This window comes from Strix uralensis, chromosome 2 (genome assembly GCF_047716275.1).
Source record: "Strix uralensis isolate ZFMK-TIS-50842 chromosome 2, bStrUra1, whole genome shotgun sequence".
In the NCBI taxonomy this organism is placed as follows: domain Eukaryota; kingdom Metazoa; phylum Chordata; class Aves; order Strigiformes; family Strigidae; genus Strix; species Strix uralensis.
This window is the reverse complement of record NC_133973.1, coordinates 32,807,547-32,826,348: the sequence shown is the minus strand read 5'-3', so window position 1 is coordinate 32,826,348 and position 18,802 is coordinate 32,807,547. Positions and strand designations below refer to the sequence as shown.

At 42.9% G+C, this 18,802-nt stretch overlaps 1 protein-coding gene across 7 annotated transcripts in view; it reads left to right on the top strand.

Annotated features, from left to right (window-relative positions):
- The window catches only part of TIAM1 (TIAM Rac1 associated GEF 1), a 189,374-nt gene that overhangs the window by 129,022 nt on the left and 41,550 nt on the right, over window positions 1–18,802 (top strand). For all 7 annotated transcript variants that reach the window (XR_012627473.1, XM_074858166.1, XM_074858168.1 and 4 more), the window contains 6 exons: window positions 1,146–1,331; window positions 3,778–3,924; window positions 6,008–6,082; window positions 7,087–7,257; window positions 13,081–13,185; window positions 17,122–17,203. Coding sequence is in view for 6 of the 7 variants with exons in the window: in XM_074858166.1 (XP_074714267.1) it covers window positions 1,146–1,331; window positions 3,778–3,924; window positions 6,008–6,082; window positions 7,087–7,257; window positions 13,081–13,185; window positions 17,122–17,203 (766 nt within the window). In the remaining variant the exon portion in view is untranslated. The remainder of the gene's footprint in view (window positions 1–1,145; window positions 1,332–3,777; window positions 3,925–6,007; window positions 6,083–7,086; window positions 7,258–13,080; window positions 13,186–17,121; window positions 17,204–18,802) is intronic.

The following is an 18,802-nucleotide window of genomic DNA, read 5'->3' as shown; positions in this document are numbered from 1 at the left end:
TTAGGGAAGAGCTGGTCACAGACTGACAAATGCTGCTGTTGCTGTTGTCTTAATCATGGAAGAGGCTGGTTCTTCTGACGGCAAATGGGATGCAGAAGCCATCCCTGGTTTCTGCTTGATACAAGGGCCTGCCTTGACCTCATGGCTGCAGCCCTGGCTGCCCCTCGGGACCGCTCCTTCTGACTTCAAGTGAACAACATAGTTGCATTTCAGAAGCAGAGAGCCTAGAGCAGATGTCTCTCCCGCTCACAGTGGCACCTTATTTTAGGAAACTAACATATGGCTCCTGCTTCATTAGTTTGTATCTCTTTTACCGTGGCTGCCAAACAGGCCTGTAATGCAAACCATAGGGAGCGGCCGGGGCCCTAATGTGCTAAACTAAAGAGATTTCATACCCCTGGAAGCCTGTGAGAAGGGAGGAGAGAGGGGGGGAGATGCTCGCCTCAGTTGAAAGGACTTCACTCAAAGACTGTCAATCCCAGTGAGAGGGCAGAGCAGTCTCTCTCTTTATGTAACTGAGTTTTTCTAAACGCTTTGAAACTGTTTCCTATCAGCAATTTGAATTATTTAAATAAGTCCTTACATAGGCTGATTATAGTGCTCTTCTGCTGATAAGATTAATTATCCCCAGTGTACTACACTTTTCCAAGTATGGCGAGCTCCATTGATGATTACAGCAACACTGCTGTTGCAGCTGCTGATTCGGGGTGCTCTGTATGTGGAATTTTGTGGGGTTTGGTCTTCTTGTTTCTTGGATGCCCTCGATACATGAAAGAAGCCTCTTAAGGGACTGCTCAGAAAACAATCCTGGAATATAAAGAAAATTAAAAATGAAATTTTATTTCTATTAATTAGCATTGTATCAAAGGAGCAGTTGTCCCAGGAGAAGACTTCTACCATGAGCGTAAAAAAAGTTGTTTTCCATCAGATGAAAACTTTTTGTTATTTGTATCCTTTTCGGGGTTGGGAGGGTAGGGGAGAATGGGAAAGAATGGGAATCGAGGTTTCTTGAGTGAGATCAGCATTGGTGAAAAAGGTGTGTTACTGGGAACAGTAGAATTTTTTCAAGGTATTTACCACCCTGTTCTTCCTCCTCTCACCCTCTCTTCTCATGTGTCTTCCTCCTCAATCTTCGCTGTACACAGATCTTCGTTTGGGAACAAAATCTTGAACAGTTCCAGATGGACCTATTTCGGTACCGCTGTTACTTGGCTAGTCTCCAAGGAGGGGAGCTCCCAAACCCTAAAAGATTGCTTGCTTTTGCCAGCCGTCCAACGAAAGTTGCGATGGGCCGTCTTGGAATCTTTTCAGTCTCATCGTTTCATGCACTGGTAAGTTTGAACAGAGGCCAGGGGTCATGTTTGCCAACCTGCAAATTGCTTCACGTGTCCAATGCATAGATCACGTTAACAAACAGCAGTCTGTGCCTGGAGGGTGAGCCCTTACCTTAGTGTGCAGAATATTCTGCTTCCTGAGAAGGGTGTGTGTCCTGGATATGGATTAAAAAGGAGATGCTTGCAAGCCATGGCCCTGTGGAAGTGGAAGAACCATGTTTCTCCTAAACATGTGATTTTGAATTTCCAGACCTGCACTATAAGCATGCTTTCTATAAACAGATCTTCCTGTTACAAGACCAGGCTCATCTCTAATGTCCGTGTACATGGGCTTGATCCAAAAGTCCTGTGAAGTCAATGGGAGTCTTTCCGAGGCCCTCAGCATGTGTTGGCTTAGACCTTCGTGGGCATGGCTTCCTTCTACCATAAGGATGAAACTACTGACCAATTAGTCTAATATCCGGTCTCCAGTGATCAACACCTGATGCTCCACCAGGGAGGGGAAATGTTCTTCTCTGCTACTTATGGTGTGGCAAATAATGTTTTAAATGGTTGTTTAAATTTAAATAATGTAACAAACCAGCTCTTAAAAATACAGGGCAATGTACTGCAAAGTGGTGGTTTTTTAATGTATTTAAATCAAGTTCCTGTAGTTTCAGCTTGGACTCATGGAGCTTCACAGAAATAGCTGAGCTCCACTGCTGTCTTGTAGATGTCAGCTGTACCCTTCAATTGAATCCGGAGCTGTAATTCAGTCAGGGGCGTTTTTATTCTTTCATATATGAAAAGATTAGCGTCATCATCCTGATAATTGCTGGTGGATTTATATTTTTTTTAAATGGCATTTGCATTTATGATTATTTTCTTGCATCTAGCAAAGCACTGAACATTAGGCTGAAAAACAGTCTGCCTCTTCATGCTGGTGTCTCTTGAGAGCCAAGTGAAAAAAAATATGTTTTGAATATGTTGTGTTGGAAAAGACACGTGCTGTCTTCTCCTTTAAGCAAACTCGCGTGTCCTCCTTTGCCCTCAATAGCACGGAGATGGTGCAGTGAGTCTGAGACTCGAGCTGGGTGCTGCATAGTGATATTGTGGCATCCCTAGCTTTCCTGAAGATGTTCCTCAGTGCATTAGTCAGAGGATGTGCTAAGTCTCCCAGGTGCCTCTGCACAAATGTCCCAGGTACAGCAAAGAAACACCTCACAAGTCCAGGCTGTGGAAATGGAGATGCTTGCAGTAGTGTTTAAGTTCTCATTTTTCTTGATTTCTCTGAGTTTCCCAAGGAGAGTCACCATTATTCATACAGCGACAGTTCCCTGGGTACACAAGCCAGCCTTCTGTTCGTCCTGTCTTTATATGGGTTTTTGTATCTGCTGCACCCAAACAACCAGTTTCTCAGCTCCGTAGCTTGGGGCATCACTCAGAGATTCGGGTGTTCCTGCTGGAGTTGCCAAATGACAGTCACTTTTTGCTAGTTTCGGCTGTGGGAATCCAGTACAAAGGTGTTCCAGGAAGCGTACAGCCAAGTCGGCAGGGTGGGTCTGTCTGTCTGTCTGTCTAGCTTCGCCTTGCACTCTCGTTCATACCTGACATCTCCTACCACTCCCTTTTTTGCAGGAGAGAAGCTCGCTCTCCTGAGGCCACCTCCACATGGGAAGTCTGCTTAAACTTTGGCCTAAACACTTCACTTCTGACTAATGTTGTACTAATTTCTACCATAGATTTCTCATTTGGGAAAAGCTCCTCAAATATTTGGTTTTGGTAAAGGCAAATATCTTTGCACTCCAAAGGGGTTGCCACAGGCTATTTTTCAAGTACCCAAGCAGTTAACAACTGTTCTAATCGAAAGGGTCATTTCAGCTCACTTTTTTCTTCCTGTGTTTTGCTCACTCCTTTAAATATTGCTATAGTTAAGGAAGTGCAGGTTTTAAATACCTTGACCTATTTGCAAGCTTTTATCTGGCCTTGTAGCAGCTATGAGTCAGTTCTAGGATGCTCAGAGTGCTTCCACAGGAAAGAGCAAAGAGAAAGACCGGACTTTTCGGAAGCAACAGATAAGTTTGGAAATCTCAAGTTTCATGTGTCCGTCTTTGAAACCTTGTTAGAAAAAAGAAAAGAAGAAAAAAACCCAAAGCCTTCACTGGTGCTGAGGCTTTGATTTGTGATGATTAGGCTGCTTTAAAATATCTCAGATTAAATGCCAAAAAAGGGGGGGTGGTACTGTCCATTTTGATTTTTGATGTTTGATGTTGGAAGAAGTGAGTTAAATTGCAGTGAGAAGGAAGTAGCCTGGCAGCATCACCATTGTCCCTATTGTGAGTACACATTGTTGCCATAGTATTTGCCTTTTTTTTCAAACCAGATTCCAGTTTGTTAGATTATGTAAACCACAGTGCAGTGGGATGCTGCAACCTTTGATTTTAAAACCATGTGGCATTGACAGGTGGCGGCTCGCACAGGGGAGTCTGGAGTGAGGAGAAGGACACAGGCCATGTCCAGATCTGCCAGTAAACGGAGAAGCAGGTTTTCTTCTCTTTGGGGGCTGGATACTACCTCGAAGAAAAAGCAAGGAAGGCCAAGCATTAATCAGGTAAGTGTGTGGAGGTTTGTGATATGGTTATTTTCAAGGCTTATTCGTTAGTGTGCAGAATGCAACTCATGCAAAGAGTCACTTCCATCAAGCACTTACACATGCAGCCTTAACCTTGCCGGTTTAATCTTTCATGTCATATAGTCATCTCATTCCACATCCTCTTAAAATCAGTGACTGTAATTACAAATAAGTATACAGCAGTTCCTATCAAACAAGGTTTGGAGTTCGCACCTTCTTTAGCTGAATTGGTTGCATTTCTACTGTTGTTGCATTTCTGGTGCTTCTACTTTTGCTGGAGGTACTTTCCCTAAACTCAGGAGTAACAAAGCAGCAGTGTAGAACAGATATAACTTTGGAAGGAAAAAAAAGTGCAGTCTTGTTTGTTTCTTTAAATTATGAATTTGTAGAATACTTCAAATGTATCTGAGTTTGTGGACAATTTGCTAAAGTAACAAACCGCTTTGCATTTAGTAGGGACAGTCTCTGCTTTGCTTCAGATTTTTAAAAAAGCAAAAGCTGAAATGTTTCCACCCAGTCACTGCCCAGATCTTTCTCTAGAAAATGTGTTTCAGGGTGGTAGGAAGGTGCTTCTCTGTTATTCTTTCCAAACATCCCTAATTATAGCTTTCAATTTTTGAGAGCCATACCTCACCTAATTGCAGGAAATGTTGGCTTTGCTTTTCTTCTTTCGCTTTTTGAGGGGAGAAAGGCTTGGGACACATGTTCTTCTCTGCCCTGTGATTTCATCTTCCTTCTGTTAAAGCAGCAGTGGGTGTTTGTTTTGTTTAGCAGAGGATGAATGCTGCAAAATTGTTTAGCTTGTTTTTGGTGAGACATTAAAAGTTCACCTAATATATAGTGGCTGAGTAAAAGCTCAGGGTTTTGCTGGGAAGCAGCAGATGCCTCCGTGAGCGCATTCCTAATTCTTCGCACTGGTGCTGTGGCACCCCTGTTGCTTTGTACTTATTTTCCCCAAATCAAGCGCAACCCCTTGCCCTGAGCTAGTACCCTGCCCATGCTGTGTCTTCAGACCTGTTTTTTTTTCCTGAACTTACTTTTTTTTTCTTTCAGTGGGGATAAATGCATTCTTCATGCTTCCTCCTCCCACCCATACCCCCCTCACTCCTCAGTAAGCACAGGCATGAAAAGGGATTTTGTTCCAGGTTAAAGAAAAGTCATACTGGAGAGAATCAAAGAAAAAGTAGTTTTGAGAAAGTAGCAGAATGCCTAAATGTAGTGTCTGAACACATTTCCCCTGCTTGTGTTGTAGAAGCATGCAAAGTATTGCAAAGTTGAAGCAGTAAACTGTAAATCCCTAAAGCACAGTGACCTTCTCCCATCCTTCATGGTTCCTGCTTCATTTTAGGTACAGAATAGTTAACAGCCAAACCCAGAAACTTGATCATAAAGCTGTCCTGATGTGGAGCTATAAAACTTAACTTTTCAGTTTTAATTATAAGCTTCTGCTGCACTAACAACCTGTTTGTCCGTCTGATGCAGTCCTGCGCTGATTTGGGGTGGATCTTGTAACTATTCCCATTCTGTCATTCCTTCTGCATGGAGTCCTGTTGATTTTGGCTCTCTGGCTCGTGCTGGGTTACCAGCTCTTATTTCATTAGAGAAGGGTTACACTGACTTGCTGTACTTGAATGTTTGCTGAGTACTTTTTGGAAGCTGGTTTATTACAAAAATAGCCAGAAGCAGAGCCCTTCTGCTGATTTCTCAGCCTTAGCAGAGGTAGGGAAGTGTTCATTTCCCCCACTTTACAGGTGGGGAAACTGTGCACAAAATGAGATAAAATTTATCCACCTCCACCAAATAAGTCAGTGACAGACCACTGAGCAGAATTGGCCTCTAATCTTTCAGCATGGTGCCCCATCACCAGCTTGTCCTTCACCCTACCTTCCCTTTTAACAATCTGATATTTTCCTCTTCTGTGTTTTGAGATGAATGCTTTTATTTTTCAGTTTGATTTCCATGCTGGATGTTAGATATACTGTTCTTCCCTTAGCGTGTGCTGCAGATGGCACGGAGGTGCATTCATGTTTTAAATAAGCAGAGTTGCTCTGTTGTTCCTCAGGTGTTTGGTGAAGGAGTTGATTCAGTAAAGAAATCTCTCGAAGGAATCTTTGACGATACGGTCCCGGATGGCAAGGTAAAACACTAGCTCTCCAGCTGCCTCCTTCGCCCCATTTGCAGCCAGCCTAAATGCAGAGTTGACTCTGGGACGTGAGAGGGGACGCAGAGCTCCTGGGAGAGGATAGGACCCTCTGTGTGCTGTAGGGCTTGTAGCTGCTCTGGGAGGGTTTGAGCTGGTTGCCCATGGTCAAAAGGGCTCGCTGTGTGTGGCATCCCAAGCACAGCTGGAGGTGTCAAACTCAGAGGGGTGTTAGCACTGCACGCCAGGGAAATGCCTGCCCACAGGAGGACCTTGTGGCGGCCATATGGGGTTTTCAAAATTCAGGGTTGGCACAACTATGAAGCACGGGGCTTTCTCTGTTTTGTTCTTATGCGCTTCTGCGTTTGCAGCCACAATTACAACTGCTTTCTTTTTCCCCAGAAAAAGTCAGCTATAAAACAGCATTAAGACAGTGCTAAGAGGCACATTCTTCATGTAGTGAATGTGGGTTTAGCTGTGTGAGCCCACTTGCAGCAAACAGGGATTCTGCCGTTCCATCACTTCCTGGGGATTTATAGCGTGGAGTGCAACTCAGATGTATAAAAGACAGTAAATTCAAAATAAATGCTGAGATTCGCTGTTTTGCCATTTCTAGGTGTAGGGACTGTAGCATCTACAACAGTTGTGTTGGCCTTGGATTGATTTACCCAGAAACACAGTGCATTTAAGTTTTAATTTTAAGTCTCTTTTTATCGCTGTTATTTTTTGTTACATTCCTAGCATTCCCAATAGCCATAGGGTGAAATCCCAGGAAAAGCGCATTGCACCAGTGTAGCTGTGTGGGTGGCATGGGAAGGCACACTTTGTACTGCTCAGGTAAAACTGCAAAGTTTCCTGTCCAGACAAGCCTTCAATCTATGCATAAAATGTCTTCTCTGTAAGAGCTTTTTGAGACAGCATATAATGTTCCTTACACTTGTTATTGATGAAGAGGGAGATTGTATTTGCTGGTAGAGTCATAATGGATTTTGTCTATTTAGAGGGAAAAAGAAGTGGCACTGAGCAGTGTCCATCAGCACAATCCCGACTGTGATATTTGGGTTCATGAGTATTTTACGCCGTCTTGGTTCTGCCTGCCGAACAACCAGCCTGCTCTGACAGTCATCCGTCCCGGGGACACCACACGAGATGTGCTGGAAATGATTTGCAAGGTAAAGGCTGCGAGCGTGCCCTGGAGCGGGGTGAAGCGTCTACAACCCTGAGTGAGCCCTTTCAGTTGAACCTCATAGCAACTTTTCTCATATGCCAGTGCTCAGACTGCACTGTGCTGGGGGATCAGTTGTATGTTAGATGAAAAACATGAATTATACCAGAATTCTCATACTAGCACCACACAAGAAAAATTCCTACAGGTGCAGCTAAACTTGGCATGGGTGTAGGGAGAGGAAGGCGGACTAGTTTTTGCCTTTACCACTCTGGCTGCTGTGCGTGAGCCTCTGAAGTGCCTGTCTCTGCTGCCACCTCTCACGTACACACACACCCACCCACTCCCCCTCCACTGGAGACCAAGCTATGTGCAGGACCCTTCTCCTCTCCCCATCTGCTCCCCAACATCCTGGCCTCCAGCCCGCTTCCTTTCACTGGACCCCGTATAGCACGTGGTGCAGCTGCCTTGTCCTTGCCCAACCACCCGGGTTCCCCCACCTCTGCCAAGCCCTCCCATGGCCCGTTCCGTCCTCTGCCAGGTGAGCGGGGTGATCTCACCCCTTCCCAGGTGCCAGGTTGTCCTGTTTCCAGGTGCTGTTCCTTCTTCCTTCCCCCTGCTGCTTCCTCCCCTCCAGTTGGCGTGGGGGAGGAAGGCACAGAGAAAACAGCAGCACCAGGAGTAGGAGAAGGTGCCTGTGTTTGCTGCCCACATTGCGGAGTCAGACTCGCCTTGTGTAGGTGGTGGGAGGGAAGAGAGAGGAAAGCTTTTATCTGCATTTGGGGAGTGGTGGAAGAAAAGCCACCTGGATTTCTTTGCAAGATAAAGTATAGGAGACATTGGCCATTAAAAAGAGTTACATCTCAGCAGAGAAGTTGAAAGCTTTGACAAATTAAATACAAGCTTTCAGTTCTGGCAGCTACATAATGTATGTTTTCTCCTAACGGGCTGACTGCAAACTAGACCCAACTCGTGTCACGTGCTGTTCTGAAAAGTGAGTCCTCTTTTGTACAACAACAACAGCAAAAGAAAAGAAAACATTTATTACTATTAAGAGCTTAACTTTGGGGACTTTTAGAACATGTTGCATGTGCTTCCAAAGAGAGGGAAGGTGAAAGGCATTTGTTTGCCATAATTATACAGTGTGCTCATCTCTCTGCCAGGTGCACTATTAAAGAGTGCTGCAGCTTGTGAAAGCTCTTCATTGTATTCAGGAAAAGATGACATTTTTGGAGAGAGACATAATAGGGAAGCTGGATGACACATTATTAGTAATGGTTTATTTTTAGGATTTATATTTTCCTTTGGGTAAGAGTGATTAACTCAGTGGGCCAAATCCTTAGCTGGAGTAAGTTGGTGTAACTCCACTGGTTTCAGTAGGTGCCTGCTGAGAATCTGGTCTCTCACTGTGTGATTGCTGTGGGTGGCAGTGTATAAGGAGAAGGGGAGGTGGATGAGTGTTTGTTTTTTGAAGAGCTATTATCTGTTTCTTTCCTTTCCATAAGAGTTTTCAGTCTGGAAAACACTGATGAATGCTTTCTTTTCTGTAGCATTTAATAATCAATCTCTTTCTTCTGTCTCTTGCATTCAGCTCATTTTTTCCCCTTTAATATCTGATCCACATCATTTCACATCAGTTTGCCATCTGCCATCTGAGAACCAGTCAAGTTCTGGTATAGTAAACATTTCAAGATCTACATTTCATATAAACCTCTTCATGTTTGTAGATGTGGTTAAATCTATCTGTGCTATTAAACTGGGCTTGATTATTCTGTTGGAGAACATTAAGTGCACTCAAGTAATTGTAGAAAATGTGTTCTTACACTAGCATTGCTGCTTGTTATTATCCAGCAAGTTAGGTTTTGGAGGCTGCTTTGTGACACTTTTATGATTCAAGATTGGTGGGAGGAGAGTTTAAAGCATGTTTTAAAATGGTTTCTTGAAGATTTCTCCTAAGATTTAACTAATAACAGCACTTGGAAGGCAGGAAAAATCAGTGTATATGCATTAAATTGTTTCCTATGGATAATACTGATCAGTGTGAACATGTGTATATGTATTACTAACATTTGTATAATGGTATGTCTTAAAATTGAGTAGAAACACACACATGGATTTAGGCAGAGCCAGGATGGAGGGAATAACACCAAAAATCAAGCATAGAAGACTACAAGGCATTTAATCTTTTGACTGAACTGGATAAAAAGTGAGAATCAGAAAAGGTTCTGTTTTATCATGATTTGCATTTTTCAAACAGACCTGTGTGATGGGCAAGAAGCAGATTTCCCCCATGTCTCTGGGTCTGTGCTCAAAGTTTGAGAAGCTACTTAAGCCTGATGCTCTGCAGGCCTACTTTGATTTTGAGCTGGTGTTTTCCTCCTGAAAAAAATTGGGCCACACAAGTGTGAAGCCGGAGTAATACGGTGGGATGGCTAGCGTGTTTCTGTGATGCTGTCATTTCGGTGCTAATGAAGCTCTCCCCCACCAAGCTGAAAGAATATGCCTGTCCTTCGCTTTAACTAGAAGGGAGATGAAATGGATGAATAGTTTGGGTTGTGTGCCCACCCGCTACACCACGTGGAGCCTGTTGAATGGGATCACACCCCAGGCTGTAAATTTTTCTTCAAGAGCATGTTGGTTAAGCTGTCGGGTTGTGCTTTAAATTGGGTTAGCTGCTTAATTTAGTCCAGACATAGCCAGAGTTATTAGGAGAGAAATAAATAAACCAAGAAGCTTATTTGGACTGCTAAAAGGTATTTTGGGTGGTCTCGAAAGGATATTAATATCATTAAAGCTGCCCTGTTTCTGCTCCCACCTTCCTGCATATGGATGTAGCTAGACCAGCAACAAAAAAAGTGGGTTAATGGTATGGCTTTTAGGGCAGACTGGCCGTGTGCACTTTAAGAGGACCTTTTCCCTTCACTTCAGTAGAAAATGGTTCCCCTATTTTAAACAGTTTAACTAAGGTAAAATTTCGAGGTAGAAAAAGCCTTGCTGCAGCTATACAAATGTTAATTAACTAAATGGTGTGGCTCATGTGCTGCACCATCACAGCTTTCATGGTGATGACTCTCCTGGCCAGACTTGGATGAGATTGCATTGTAGTGGATGAATGGCATCCAGCCTGGTTGATGGTGTTTCTTGGAAGAAATGAGTGGCTCAAAATAGATGTGAGTTTTATCCGGTGACCTCTTTAGACGATGCTGTGCTCTGGCATAGTTCAGGGCTTCAGTTGCAGCATTGGTCATCTTGCGTTTGTCTCCCTTCTGCTCTCTAAAATGGCCAGCACACACAATTTTCTTGTAAGCAAATGTCCCTGCAAGACAGGTGTGAAAATGGAGGCGTCAGGGGTCACCTCCACACCTGATGCAGTGCCCATATCAAAGCAGGCAGAAGCCCTGTCATTGACCACCGGGATGATAGACCAAGCCGCCGCCTTCAGGGAAGGTTGCTCTTTTAAGATGCTATCAGGGTGCAGGCTGTGGATTGGGTTGCAGGCAGGCCTGAGCACACCCTGCCCCTGCCCCTGCCCCAGGGCGGCTGGTGGCTCTGAACTGGCAGTGGTGGGATGCCCCCCACCCTGCGGGGAGCCTGGGGTGACTGAGCGTGGGCTCCCTGCCCTGCCAGTGCAGCTAAGGCAGCTCCTGGCCTGCGCCCAATGGCTGGAGGCCCCAGACTGGGTAAATTCATGTCCCTCTACAACAGGTTGTGATTTCTGCTGGCCTGGGGCAGGCTGGAAAGCGTCCCTTTGGGTCTCCTCTGCAAGAGGAGGACGTTCAGAGTCGCTGTTGGAAGCGACATGGATACCCAGCTGCAGACAGGGGCTTTCTCCCAACCCTGGGCTTTAGCCGATGACATGCAGCTTGTCAGCACAGGTCTGGCTGACCAGTGTGGCCTGATTCTTCATGAAATGAAGCACGCGCATGAGAACTTCAACACAGGTGACCATGGGAACATACACCATGGTGGCAGGAGGAGGCTGCCAGGTTGCGTAGCTCCTTTTTCTGCTAGGATGGTTTTTCCACATAGATATTTTTTTCCCCACCGGCTTTACTGTAAATGGCTCAAGTGTTTCATTGACTTCCAGAGAGATTTAGCACAGACTTCTCCCTCTGGACGTGGGATGTGCAGTCTGTGGGTTTATGTCTCCTCTGTATGTTTTTGTTTAATTGGTATGCAAGGCACTCTTCAGTTTGTGTCTAGGGATAGTAAACTAATCTGACCAGAAACTAATCTAGTATTTCTCTGTGCCATTTCTGAACCATTAAAGCCAATTATGCTTCTCTTTAATTTCTGGGATGTTTGTACATGTGTACATGTAAGAGAACAAGTGAAAACTGTCACTAAACAATGAGCAAAGCATGCAAAATACTTTATCAAAAAAGAAAAAAAGGGGAGAGGACAAGGATCTCCTACATTCAGCTATTTTTATTTTGGCCCTTGATAGATTTCAAATTCTTTATTTAATTAACTAAGTATTTGTCCGGATTACAGAGGTTATTCCATTTCAGATACTCGATTTCATATAAGCATAATTTGGTCTTTTAACTGGATATATTTGAATGTAGTGCTGTGTAGAGTGCAGCAATAGATCTGTCTGTCTTTTTTTTCTTCTTATTGGTAGCTTTTTTTTATTCATTGGCTAATCTGGAATTTCAAAAGCATTCACTGTTCTCTGAGTATTTGCTGAAAGGTTTGCTAGGTCAGTGTGTGATCTTTTCCACAGGTCACTCGGTGTACATGACTCATCATCTGTGCTGTGTGATCAGTCAGCTGAGTCCCAGTGTATCATCTGCTTGGCTTGAACTGGATAAGCGAGGCTTTAAAAAGCATAATAAATAGGCAATAATGACATTCTTGCATGAATTTTCAGATGAGCCATTTTTTTAGTACAACCTAGGAAACTTTGGTAATTTGCTTGTATAAAATGAAAAGGCCAATGTCTAAAAGCATATAATAATAGGATTTCAAAAGTGACAGTGAGGAGGATTTACCTCCTGTATTTGTGAATCACTTTGGGGTTTTTCATTAGTTTTAGTCAACAGTTTAAGAACTTTGAATGTAACTTCTGAATGACATCCTTTGTGTTTATCGTAATTCTAATGTGTTTTGATTACACACTGCATTAACCTCTGCTTAAATCAAGCTTATTAATCATGCTGAGAAAATGTCGTTAACATCTCCCAGACCAAATGCTGTATCTTCAGCTAATTATAACTAATTCATTAAAATGGTGTGACCTGTTTCCACTGGGATGTAATTCAGTATGTGACTCTTGGCTTCTTTTAGCCTTATAAAGCCAGTGTATCCTGAGCTGTTTTGAATTTAGAGGACGTAGAGATATTTTTTTTGTATTAACCTTGCTTGAAATTTACCACATCATACTTAACCCACTAAATGATGAAGATGCTAAAAAACCCAAAACAAACAGAAAAAACTCCTGTTACATTTTTCTCTGTTAGAAGAACATTTATTTTCCTCCTGGCGATTTTAAACGTCCTTTGATACAAAGGTATGCTCTGAGTCTTCTGCTGTATTGGTGTTTGCTTATTTCTGCAATAACAGAGGAGGGAGCAGAACTGCCAAATAAGCAGAACCAAAGAGGCTGCTTAGAATACTAGCACTGCCCTTGTCATCCTGGTCAGTGGTTAATGGATGCTTATTCCTGGGGAGACAGTTCAGGTTCTTGTTCAGGTTAGGAGATCATGGGCCTCTTGTGAAAGACTGTGCTGGGGCATTTTTCTTCCTATGAGTGTTAGGCCATTCTCTAAGTATAGATGATGTGAGCCATTGCTTTTCTCTTCTAAGGCCTCTTCTCCGTTTCTTGCAGACACACCAGCTGGATCACTCTGCTCACTACCTGCGTCTTAAATTCCTGATTGAAAACCAGATCCAATTTTATGTACCAAAGCCAGAAGAGGATATCTATGAACTGGTAATGCTACCTACTGAGCAAAATTAAATGACACCTGATAGGACACTATTAATTAGTGTTTATCTGACATTTGTCATATGCAGAGTTATGCTTTTTAGCTTGCAATTATAGTGCTTTGTAGACCATAGCAAATTGGCCTACAGTAAAGTAATCTCTCCAAACATTTCATCTTGAGGAGAGAGCTGCTGTTTAGCTTATGTTTGTGGATGCGTCTGGGCGGAAGAGAGAGAGGAGGAACAGCCACAGGTAATGTGTGACAGTCACTGTAACATACATTTAAGATTAACTCTCTCAAGGTTGCTTTTTCCTGTTGTTCATATTGTCCTTGGTGGTTTTAAAGACGTAGCGTTGAGGACTGAATATGTCTTGTTTGGATCACTTTGCCTGATTTTTAAAGAGGGGGAAAATGCACAATAGCTGTGTTTTTTTGTTTGTTGTTTGTTTGGGGTTTGTTTTGGTTTTTTTTCCTAAATGGGAAGGTAAATGTTGAGGTTAAAAAGCTCTGGAGTTATGTGTGAGAATATACTTTCCTAATTGCTTCAGTTGGATGTTTTCATATCATTCATCTCAAGAGCAGACTTCAAAGGAATTTTGAAATGAGAGATTAAAAAAAAGACCAAACAGAATTAGTGTCATGGTTTAACTCTATGATTTTACACATGCACACTGTAAAGCTTTTTAAAGTCCTTTTCACTGGTGGCTGTTTTATTTATAAAAAGTAAAACTTGGCCAGTTATGGATGTTTTTGTTCATTTGGTGAAGAAGTTCTGGGTTTTATCATTAACACTGTCAACAAAAAAAAAAGAGTGAGAAAGTCCTAGTGAAGTACTAAGACTGGGAAGTGAAACGTGGGAAAAATTAAAACTCAGAAGAGAGAGATTCTAGCTTTCAGTGCCTGGAAGGACTTCGGTGACTTGTCTTATGTTGAGAGGATGTAGGATTGACATAGTCATCAGTTATTGTTCATTCTGAAAAAAAAAAATTAAACCAAAGCTCTACAGTCAGTGGGACTGTGTACATGCTGGAAGATTATAATATAGATAGATGCTGCAGGGTTATATCTAATGTAGTAACATTGAAACAACACACATTTGTATTTTTGCTAGTGTTTGTGTGCTTGTTTCATGAGAAAATTTTAGTTACTTTATTTAAGTGTTTAATTAAATGATTCTGGTGCAGTATGATAAAAATAATGCCTCTATTTTAGTCTTCTGAATAGCTGTTTATAATGTTGTCTAATGTTGATGTCACCTTGCTAGAGCTATCTTCCATCTACTAAAATGCTTTTACAGACACACATTACTGCAGAAAAGTAATTTCTTAGGATGCTACTTGTTTTTCTTGCAGAATGTATCATACATATTTAAATAAATGGAGATTAAATATCCATATTCCATTTCTCTCCAAAACATTAATGGTGATGCTTTGTGTGTTAACACAGTCTTTCAAAAATTCACGAGTTCAGGTTATTATGTGTTAAAAATGTTACTAGGGGCTCAGGGGAGAGTATTTAACATTAGGTGCTGTACCAGGCAGTTATACTTTTAAGCACCTTTTATTGAAAACTAAGTGTTGGAGTGTTTTGGCTGAAGCTTGCTGTGCCAGACTTTTTACTTTGGATAGGATGGCACTTTTAGATGGAAGCAGGAGACCAGAGGCATCCCCGAAAATCTTGCAGGTGGAATGAGGCTGGGGTGAAGGCATTGGGGCTACTGGAAAAGGGAGCCCTGGGACAGGGTGCTGGGGCAAGAACAAAAGTGGTAGAGGAAAAGGGCAAGGAAGAGGAGATGTTGAGGGCAGGGGTGGGGGGAAACCACTAATAATAATAATAATAACAGTAATGAAATAATAATAATAACATCAACAATAATAATAATAATGATGATGATTATGATATCCCAAAGCTGCTATGAGAAGCACCATGAGAGACTGGAGCAGCTCAAAGGGGCAATGCTGCTTCTGTCAGGAAGAAATCCTGTCCCTGGGCGCTCCCTGGTGCTTAGCAACCTCCCTGGGATGCTCCGGGTATTGCTATCAAACCTTTCCATGCAGAGCCCTGGGCCCCACGCCGGGTCCAGAGGGGGTTTCCCCCACGAGCCCATAGTGCCCACCAGGCCGGCAGCTTCCTGGCATGAGCCACCATAGCCCAAATATGCTACCTGCCCGTGGTGTTGGGCAGGTGGGTCCAAAGGGCACAGAAATGCAAGCAGCATCTCAGGGCTACTGTCAGACTGGCTCTCTGGTTTGGGCAGCTCAGGTGCAGTCTGTACATTCCAGTTATTTGCCTCCCACTCAGTAGAGGTTCTTGCTTGAAAACAGCACTTTGGGATGCAGGCAGCAAGTGACTCCTGTATCCCTGCCAGAGCTTGTCGGCTGTCCGCCTTGGTTCTGGTCCTGCATGCTCAGTTTAGATGACTGCAGGGATCAGTCACATGTTCTGTTCTGAAAATACTGCTATTTTCGCTCCTTTTTTTCTTTCTCCTCTTGTTAAAACCCTTTCTGAAATTTAGCAGAGGTTTTTGTAAATGTCATTTGACACTTTTTCAAGTTCTGAACAATATGTTCCTATATTTGAAAACTGCACTTTAAAAATATTGTTAGCATGGCATCCTCATTTTATTTTACCATATACAACCATTTAAATGGATATATTTCTGTTCCATAATACCTAATATTTGCAGTCAAACAGATGTGTAAGTGCTGTTATAAGCAGGAGATAAAGTTATATTTTTATTAAGGAAACCCTTTACTAATGAGTTACTCTATTTTTTAAAGAATTGGTTTAAATACTTCGGTCCAAACACTGATGTCACTTAGTTTCAAAAAGTTAGCTATTGTGAATTGCTTTTTTACACACTCATACCAGCATGTAAAGAAAACTACTATTTACCTGTGGGCTCTCATTCACCTGTGAGTATGATTTTTTCCAAAGATGAAAAGATGGTTTGTTACTTAAATGCTAATCTGTGCTGTGGAAAAAACAGCTTAAAACCTGTAATGAGCCAGAGGTTTCCAGTGTGTCAAGGCTGTCTTACAAGGAATAAGTCAGGACTGACTCCTAAAGTTGTCAGCTCCGAGCTTCTAAATACCTGACATTGTCTGCAAAAGCAGAATTTCCCTGCCTCAGGTGGGATGACAGCCCCTGCACCCCCCCCCCCCCCCCACACACACCCCCACCAAGTACAAGATTCTTTGTTCGGAGCTGGGGCAGGACCTGGGTACAATAGTGAGCCACACAAGACAGGAGAATGTAAGTAATTTAAAACCTGTGAGCTGTGGTGGAGGGGTGTAGCCCTGCTGAGGGGTTGCTTGACTCCTGAAAGGCCAACTGAATTGCACCTTCCTGGTAGGCTTCTGGGTTATTACCTGGATGTGAATTTGTGCTGGTCTCCCAGGAAGGATGTTAATGACCATTTCAAAGACATGGAGGCTTTTTTTGGTACAAATAAAAACATGTTAAAGGTGAAATTTCATGCTAAGGAGGAGCTGCATGTCAAATCTGATAGTCTTCTAACAATTGAGAAAAGTATTTAAGAAGCAAAATCCCACATTGTGATTTTAATACTACTGAATAATTGAATTCCTGCAATGTCTTAATCAAAATAATATAAAGACATTAAATGATGACTACCCATAAAATATGAAAACAGGAATAGAAGCTCTGTTTCTTGTGCACTGAAAATGGTATTGACTGAGTGAAATAGAGGTATCTTTGCTTTTATGATGGTGGAGGTAAAACACTGCTTCCTCCTCTTTAACTGTTTTCTAACAGTAAAGCTTAGTGACACTACTAATGCATCTCACACATGGGGAGAAAAACTGTTTGATAAATAATGACCATAGTCCATTTCTTCCGCTTGCAATTAGAAAAACCCAACCTGTTCAAAATGATTACAATTGATATGTAATATTTTTGTGTCTTTTTCTTCTGTTCAGCTGTACAAAGAAATAGAAATCTGTCAGAAAATTACGCAGCACATTCAAATAGAGAAGTCTGATGCATCCTCTGATATATACGGTGAGTTTCTCCTTGATTTGTTCTTATTTTTCTACCAAGTCAGTTCTAGTGTGAGCAGGCTCTTGCTTGCTATTCATTGATATACCTGAAAGGCCTGTTGAACGCAGTAAGAAGAGCTCATCTGATTCCTGTGCCATCCACAGAAAGCTCACTCCCCTGCCCTGAAGCAGGACAGCTTTATTTGTAGCACACTGAATGCTGTTTTTCCTGGTGCTTGAGCTGTAGGAAGTGCAGCTCTTTGATGAGAGCTACAGTGGCAGAAAGGACAAATGTTTTCTTGTTCTTGTAGTTTCTCAAAACACCACCTACAGAGGTTGTGCAACTGAGCGCTGGTGGAAAACAGCATCTTTTGCCAGTTGTCACATCTTACACGAATGCCTGCATCGTGGTGTTCACAGGGGCCCTGCAGTGGGGCTTGGGGGAGGGCTGCCGCTGCGGCTTGCCACTGCCAGCAGCCTAGAAGGCTTTCCCCTTCCTCACTCCTTCCACCAAGTGTGATGGCAGGGATGCAGCCAAGAGGATCGCTGTGGGTGGGAGGCATCTCGAGGTCTGCATCTGGGCAGCTGTCCCAGGAGAGGCTGCTTGGTCCCTTTCCCCGCCTGCCAGAGGCACGTAGTGTGGGTCCCTGTCTCTCCCCGACGTTCCTGAGGCTGGGGGAGCCTGACCCCACTGCACACCCAGCCCTCAAGGATGCACCATGGACTCATGGAGCCGGAATCTGACATGTCGTACAGATCTGTGCACAAAACATAAAGCAGAGGAAGTTCTACTTGCGTAATTACAGCAAAATCCCTAATCTTTACGTGGGGGTGGTCATATTTCTTAGCTTTCAAGTATTTCAAGTTACAGACCTCCAGCCTGGCAAGTTTGCCCTTTGGTCTGGCAATTACAGTTCTGTAGTGTATTTTAAAGTTATTTGTGCAACCTACCCTGCGGGAAGCCAATCTGCATCTTTTTACTGTTTATCTGTTTTAATGACTAGAATAATTCTGAATCCCCAAACTGCTTATTATACAGCTGTAGGCCATTTGAATATTGAGCTCTTCTACAAAGCAGTGGTACTGACTTGTGGTTTGAATATTGAAGGCCTAAGAAAGAAATATTAACCAGCACAGCAATGGCCCTAGGTTTGATAATTATGCTGTGCCTGAAAGCACTGCAAGAGTTAGGGGGATTGTGGCATTTTCTGTATATTTCTTTTTCTTCTTTTTTTTTTAAGTGATGGATGGGAAAGATCGTGAAATGCACTGTCATGTCCTGTGAAATGAGATCAGCTGTGTGAGACATGGGATGTATCTGTTCAGTGGCTCTGACCCTGAAGAGCGTGAATGCTAAATGCACCCCAAAAAAGCTGACTTTGCTCTCATTGAAAGAAAATGGCAAAACTTACTTTGACCCTAATTGGCAGCAGCATTTCTGTAGTCTGTACATGTCTCATAGAAACAGTATTATGTATGTGTTCATAAAGTGGCAAGTGTGTGCTGAAATACGTGTGTGTGGGGGAGCAGAGGTGAATTGTTGATCCTGTTTTGGTGCTGGGGAAGACTGGGTTTCCCCCTGAGATTCTTTCCCGTCCTGTATGTTAGGTACATTTGAGTT